Consider the following 7,859-nt stretch of genomic DNA (forward strand, 5'->3'; position numbering starts at 1 on the left):
TAAGACGGAAGTGGGCCTCATGTGTTCTACTTTGCTGCTTTCATCTCTACTGTCACCATGGGAAGAATGTGCCCCAGCTAGCTCACTGGTCCAAGAACAATGAAAGAACCATGTAATGGAGCCACCCCAGCTGACTCCAGCTTGGTGTGGCCAACTTCCTATAAATTCCCAGATATGTGACCTAAATAAATGCTTATAGTTAGTTGTATGCCACTGAAAATTTGCAGTTGCTTGTTACACAGCATTATTGCATCAATAGCTAACTGAACCTTCTTTCAATTTCCTAACTTGGAAAGAAAGGATCATAATGTAACAAGGTTTGGGAGCAGAGTAAGTGAGACAATGCATATGAAGTGCAAAGCAAAATGCTTGGACAAGAACCAATTGGTACCTACCTGTTATTATTATCACTGTGTGCCAGGAGTTTATGCTCATTCTCTTAATCTACATGTGCTTCAGTGAAACTTCAGAAGAAAAAAGTACCATATACATATGAAACTGTCATTTCCATCATTTTCAGACAGGGAAAAATAAGCAGTTCCCAATTATCAGCTGAAGTGGCCCAGACAGACAAGAGAAGCTGATTGGTGACCACTTTTTCAGAAACTCAAATCAGAAAACATCCATGTGACCTCATGGCCTTTGCCAACAGATTAGAAAGGGAAGACAAAAGCCTTCCTTCCAGGAGCTGCTGATTAAGATGAAAACAAGGAGCTGAAGACAAGAGCCTTTGGTTAAAAATCTGGATCCAAAGGTAAAGGATCTTTAACCCTGGAATCAATGCTGAATGTCAGTATTTTACCACTATTTTAATGCAGTTACTGCAATTCATCTCACCTTGTGCCATCTCATATTTTTATTTTTTTTAACCTAGAGTCCCCTGGGAACGCTGTGGGGCTACAACCATGATACTGTCGGAAAATGTGGTGTCTGATGCTCCTGCCACAAGGAAGGCTGTGTTCCCAAGTCACTTTCATTAGGGTTTTTCTCCAGGGGTAAAGACAAAGAGCATGTCCAAACAGGTGCGGCAGAACCCTGATTCAGCTTTGTTTTCCTGGAGCCTGGGCTGAAGCAAGGTGTTATCTGAGCTTTTCAGATGTGTGCCTCTGAAGGTCCAGGATTTTCAAAGGATGAGCATTTAAATCTACTTTCAGCATAAGGCCAGGGAACAGAAGAGAAGTGGAAATATCCTTGGCCATTTCTTGTTGGTGCCCAACCCAGGGATCAGTTTATTACATATATTCCTGTGGCCCCTCCTTTCCCCCCAAATTAACCAGGATGCCCAAAACTTTAACCCAGGCTTGCAAAGAAAGCTAGCTACAAAGGCATTTTTAATTAAGTGCTATTAAGATCACTTTGGCAGTGGTGATGAGTTTTCACAGACATTATTAGATAATAGAAAAAAATGCGTATATGTTTTTCTGGAAGAAGTATACAGACTCTTAAGTATTTTTCAAGAGTCTGTAACCCCTCTTTCAAAAGGTAAGAACTACTGACTCAGAGAGATACTAGTTGAACTTAAGCAATTCAGGTAATTAATTGAAATCAATCTATTCAGTTAATGAGACTATGTTCTTATTTGCCCGATAATCATATTTTTGTTATTTTAAAGGAAAGCTGTTGACAGAGAAATCTATTACCCTATTCTTTTTCACGATGATGATCCTGAGAGCTCCCCAAATGTAGTTTTGCTTTTCTACCCTCCTCTAGGCAGCAGGGTAGCGTGTGCCTCGGAGACAGTTGTGTGTGCTGGTCTTCATTTGCTGTGAGTCTAAATGGAAACCTATAGGTGCTTTTTTATGTCTTTGGTATTTTCTGAAAATATCTCATTAGTGATCCCAACATGCTGGTAAGGTGGGACCTCAAACAATCACCACATAGCGATAGGGCTGAAGAACTCAGGGATTCCTCCACTCTGACCATACATGTGACCTCTGCCCCAAGTCCTTGGCCGAGTCCTTAGCCCATTTATGCCTCGGGTTGCAATTTTTTGAATTTTTGCAATCAGACCTTGGCGATGACCTTGAGCAGTGCAATATAAATAACTTCCATATGCTTAGTGTTCCAATAATCGAACAATAGGCATAATGGTGTAAATAATGTTGGCATTTCTTCCAGAGATCCCGAGGGCAGGATCCTACTGGTGCCAGGCACTCATTTACAGTAAGCAGCATCTGTTACCAGCCTCAGGAGCAGAAGGGGGTGAGAGTAATGATCACAGATCTCTGCACCAGTGGCCTCCCCAATCTAGTTACTTTTTTTAAATTAAGATGACAATGCAACCGGGCATGGTGGCTCATGCCTGTACTCCCAGCACTTTGGGAGGCTGAGGTGGGCAGATCACCTGAGGTCAGGAATTGGAGAACAGCCTGGCCAACGTGGTGAAATCCCACCTCTACCAAAAATATAAAAAATTAGTCAGGTGTGGTGGCGTGTGCCTGTAATCCCAGCTACTCAGGAGGCTCAGGCAGTAGAATTGCTTGAACCAGGGAGGCAGAGGTTGCAGTGAGCTGAGATGGCAGCCACTGCACTCCAGCCTCGCAACAGAGTAAGACAACGTCTCACCTAATATGCAATAAGCTGAGATCATGCCACTGTAATCCAGTCTGGGCTACAGAGCGAGATTCCATCTCAAAAAAAAAAGACAATGCAATACCTTTTCGTTCCCTTCAGGAATTGGTGCATTCCACTTTGAAGGGGCAGAAGATGGCTAGGTGTGCCCAGATCTTGGGTTCTAAAGATAGAAGGCCATGAGCAAGTGCTTTTTTTCTGGTTGGTGGCATTGGAGGATGATAGCAGGCGCCGCACACAGAGGGTTTTCCAGGAGGTGGCAGTGCGCCCTAAGGCTGGATCCTGGCTGTGCCTGCCTTCTGTATCAACCAAAGAATATTGTAATTGAGACATAACATTATAATGCATTCCAGACCACACAGCTACTCGAGTGTCACCTCAAAATGCTTCTTACTAGTTTCAAAGTCACTGTAACCAGGGTAGGGAGCTGGAAGTGAGGTAGAGGGTGGGGAGAAGTGAGAGGGAGCTCTTTGAGATGAATCAGGCGACAACACTTAGCACTGCTGTGAGTGGAGTTTCAATACCAGATCAGGAGCTACCCTGATGCATATTTACAACTGCTCCCAGGTTCACCTCTGAAGACCAATAAAAGAAACTGAAGGACTCATATTGTCTGCATTTTAATTCCCAGGTTTACAAGAAATATTTCATTATTCTAATTCACAGGGAAATAAAGCATCTTCCCTTTTTAAACGAAAGGTCTCCTTGTTCAGGGTGAAGAGCAAAACAAATCAGTCTCTCCCCTGAGAGGTAAGGCTGGCCCCAGATACCAGGCAGTGAGGGGCATGGCCACTTGTGAATGATGATGATGGGAGGAGCAGGGAGAAAAAAGAACACTGGATGTTGACCAGAGCATGCATGTGAAACACACATAAGAGATGTATTCACATGGAGTCCATTCACAGGCTGGGCAGATGAACTCTGTAATTCCCATTACCTGACAGTGACATCTCGGGACAGACTAAGCGATGGAGGAGTAAGAGGGAGGCTAGGCAGGTGTCTTTCCCCTGCAAGAGGCTGTTGGCTGGGGTGCTGGTTTACGCAGGCACATTTACAGAATGAAAGAGCCCAATAAGATCAGACCAGGAAGTGCTACAATGACCCCTTAGTATTGTCACATCATTTACTAGACACGTTCCTGGTTTAGAAGCCTGACTTCTGTTTCCACCGTTCTTATTTGTATTTTTTTGTTTATAGCTCCTTGGTCTTGGCCAGAGACCTCCATATGGATGACAAAACAGTGAAATCAGCCAGGTGGATTGCTTGGGAAATCTGTGCAAATGAAAATGATACTTAAAGAACAAAAGCGCAGCCTTTAAATGCCTTTTAATTCATCCAGAGTCTATATGTGGTTTCCCTTTAATTTAGAAAACTAGTTGCTTTCTGATTTCCTCAACCCTCTTCCACTGAACTTTGTTCTATATTCTCTGAAAATCCTTTCTTCTGCAAACTCTCTTTATTCAACTCTCTTACCTAATTCTAAGAGTGATCCATGTTGAGAATGCACAGAAGTAGTGTTTCTATGCCTTGCTGATAGCACTCAAAATATGCCTGCTTTTTTGATGGCCAAGTGATGTTTTTAAAGCTAGAAAACAAAGCAGACAAACAAAACATTTACACACAAAAACACTGGTTTTCACTGCTGGGTTGATGTTCTTCTGATGGCCCTCTGCCAAGAGGCCAGGCCTTCCTAGCAGAGACCAGACTGCTTTCTGGGTAAGCAGGTGCCTATTTTGCAGAGGGTGGGAAACCATTCACGAAGTGCAGAACTGGGTTATTTAATGGGGTGATGGCAGCTCAAGAAAACTCATCAATAATCAAGGGAGGGGGACAGGAAGGGGGATACTGGAGAATTACTGAAGCAGGTGGGCTTTCAGCATGGGGACTCAGCAGAAGGCAGGAGTGGAATGTAGACCCCTCTGGGCAGTGCAAGACACAGAATGTTCAGATTCCCACAGAAGAGTAATGTGCAAGAGGTGAGATGCAGTACCTTCCCTAGAGGCAATGAAATCTTCAAGATTACCTGTAAACATTATGGTGATATAAACAAAATAAGCAGATATTGGATCGATCACAGAGAAAATGCATGTTAACTCTCAGCAACCTGTATAATAACAGGAATCCCAAACAGAACACACAGCTAGAACTCGAAGACATGCAACAGTCCTAATGAGATACGAACTATCCATTCTAGTGAGAAGAATGCATGGTCTATTCTCAGCTCATTATGATGTTTATGATTCCTGTATTAAATTGTTTTCCAGAGGAGCTTCGGGAACCGCGGCTTGGGTGCAGACATGGCCAAGTCCAAGAACCACACCAGACACAACCAGTCCCGAAAATGGCACAGAAATGGTATCAAGAAACCCCGATCACAAAGATACGAATCTCGTAAGGGGGTGGACCCCAAGTTCCTGAGGAACATGCACTTTGCCAAGAAGTACAACAAGAAGGGCCTAAAGAAGATGCAGGCCAACAATGCCAAGGCCGTGAGTGCACGTGCCGAGGCCATCAGGGCTCTCGTAAAGCCCAAGGAGGTTAAGCCCAAGATCCCAAAGGGTGTCAGCCGCAAGCTCGATCGACTTGCCTACATTGCCCACCCCAAGCTTGGGAAGTGTGCTCGTGCATGCATTGCCAAGGGGCTCAGGCTCTGCCGGCCAAAGGTCAAGGCCAAGGCCAAGGATCAAACCAAGGCCCAGACTGCAGCTCCAGCTTCAGTTCCAGCTCAGGCTCTCAAAGATGCCCAGGCCCCTACGAAGGCTTCAGAGTAAATATCTTTGCCTGCCAACGTGAGGACAGAAGGACTGGTGCAACCCCGCCCTCCCCCCCCGCCCGGGACTGCCATCTGCATGGGGCTGGGGTCCTCCTGTGCTATTTGTATAAATGAACCTGAGGCAGGAAAAAAAAAATTGTTTTCCAAAGATAGCTTTTGGTTTGAGTCCCAATCTAAGGAATCAAGTGTTTGCCTGATGCCCAAATATTTAAATCCAGGTATTTCTTATTGACCATCTGGCAGGAATGTTATATCATTAGCCATATTCAAACTCAGGAGTATCAGCCAGGAAGACTGCAGAGGTGGTACCAGGATGATACAAATTATTGATCGAAAATGGTGTCATTGTTGTGCAGAAACCACCTCATTCAAAGTCAGTAAGTACAGGACATAATGCTTCTATTCCTCATCACAGAGAAAAGCACACAGTGAGGTTTGCAAGGGAAACCCATATCACACAGCTCCAGAACGTGCAGCAAGCCTGCAGCTCTTAAATGTTTAGATATTAAGAAAGAGTTAAACTTCACAAGCCACTGCAAGAAGATTGGTGGGAAAGATATTGAGACATCGTTTGCATGATCATATTACTGACCTAGGTTTCTTTGTGGTTTCTGCTGGTGGTAACATTTGCATTGAGTCAGCTGCCAGATATGCAAAAAGCATTTTCTTCTGTTGTTTTTTAAGCTTAAAAGCATAAGACTAGGAGCAACATCTAAAGTCATTTGGTCCAAACTTTAATATTTTAGCATGGAACTCTTTGCAAAAAAACAAACAAGAAAACAAAAACATACCTTGATAAAACTTTATACACTTAGGGTTATTTGGTTGTAGGCAAGAGAAATTAATGAGGAAGCATAAGGAAATTCACTTGGAAGATACTAAAGCTTGCACATATTTAACGGGAGGATGTAAGCATGAGACTTTGAATATACAGGTAATTCTCTCTGTGATAAAGAGAAAGAACATTGTCTCACACACTGACTTTGAATAACGTATTTTTTAGGGTTGCGCCCTTTCTGCACAACCGTGACACCATTTTCCATGAATAATTTGATCACCCTGGCACCACCTCCTCAGTCTTCATGGCTGATATTTATGAGTTTAAATACAGCTAATGATATAACATTCCTGCCAGATAGTCAATAGGAACTATCTGGATTCGGATAATTGAGCACCAGGCAAATGCTTGATTCCTTAGATTGGGGCTCAAACATAAGCCATATCTTGGAAAATAATTTAATACTGAGCTACAAAGGGGGAATGAATGAACTTTCACCATTTCTTTTGCCATTGTAGTCGCTGGGGTCTGTGGGTAAAAATCTAAGGGGACAGAGTCTGATTAAGCTGGGGTCACATGTTTGGCTGTACCTGGATGGCTTCTCATAGAAACCAATAGCCTGTATGGCTGGTAGTCAGGACATCTTGAAGCTTTTATACAATATGAAGGGTGTAATTCTTCAAATGGAAATTTGGGAGCTGTTAGAAGAGAGAAATGGGTGCTGAGAAACCAAAATTCATCAAAGACACCCACACATACTGACATGTACCCCACACCCCAAATAAAACAGATGAACAAAGTTGAGGAGATAAAAGAAGAGGAGCCTGAAGCCTCACCCCTTACCTGTTATAAAAGTGTCTGGGACATTTCACAACACAGAATGGAAACCACTAACATGACTTGTCTTCAGAAGATTTGGTATCATGAGACCTAATTTATTATTCCCCACATTTTCAGGGCATGCATTCCACACTATCTATCCGCCAATATTTCCTTCAAAAATTCTTAATGATCATAGTTATAATTTAAATATCAACTCAATATTGACTGTTATCAAAATTTGATTGTGGAAATCACAAAAGTAGCCTCGAATCCGTATGGCTTTGCATTTCTGGTCTCATGACTTGATTGTACTTCTTCAGCTTCTTTGAAGTTAGGTGTGACCAGGTGTTGTCCAAAGAAATGTGAGTGGAAGGGTTGTGCATCGCTTCCAGGCAGAAGTGTTAAAAGCCAATGCATAGTTTGAGATGCTTTCTGTCTGCAGCTGCTGTGATTAGGTAAGTACTTAATGAGATAAAGCCTCCACCAGCCAGGCTCCCTGACTGTGGTGGGAAGACTCCCCCACCAACCCCTGCAGAAGTATTGGGTTAAGCCATTGAGAGTTAAGGATTCTTTTTTCTGCAATTTAGCAGATCCTTACTGATGTTTCTATTTTCCTTTACTCTGACCTCATAAAGGGAGAATATCTTGTTTGTTCTTCCAAAAGTATACTTAGAATTATAGGTACACTATACCCATACAGAGATTTTACTGGGCAGAAATTGAGGCTCAGTAAACTAGTAAAATAAGTAATAGTAATCCTTAATATTTGTCTTCTCCAGCCTCCTTCTTATGTGGTTTGGCTGTGGGTCCCCACCCAAATCTCATCTTGAATTGTAGCTCCCATAATTCCTATGTGTGGTGGGAGAGACCTGGTGAGAGGTAATTGAATCATGGGGGTGGATCTTCCCTGTGCTG

General features: G+C 43.0%; 1 protein-coding gene across 1 annotated transcript; it reads left to right on the top strand.

The window, feature by feature from the left end:
- The first annotated feature begins 4,835 nt into the window (after positions 1–4,835).
- LOC108592084 (large ribosomal subunit protein eL29) lies at positions 4,836–5,504 on the top strand. The gene has a single exon (XM_017973180.5). It carries the CDS (start codon positions 4,869–4,871, stop codon positions 5,340–5,342), a length of 474 nt encoding a protein of 157 aa, XP_017828669.4. The 5' UTR covers positions 4,836–4,868; the 3' UTR covers positions 5,343–5,504.
- Positions 5,505–7,859: the final 2,355 nt, after the last annotated feature.

The sequence above is a fragment of the Callithrix jacchus genome, chromosome 6 (genome assembly GCF_049354715.1).
Source record: "Callithrix jacchus isolate 240 chromosome 6, calJac240_pri, whole genome shotgun sequence".
NCBI classification, from domain to species: domain Eukaryota; kingdom Metazoa; phylum Chordata; class Mammalia; order Primates; family Cebidae; genus Callithrix; species Callithrix jacchus.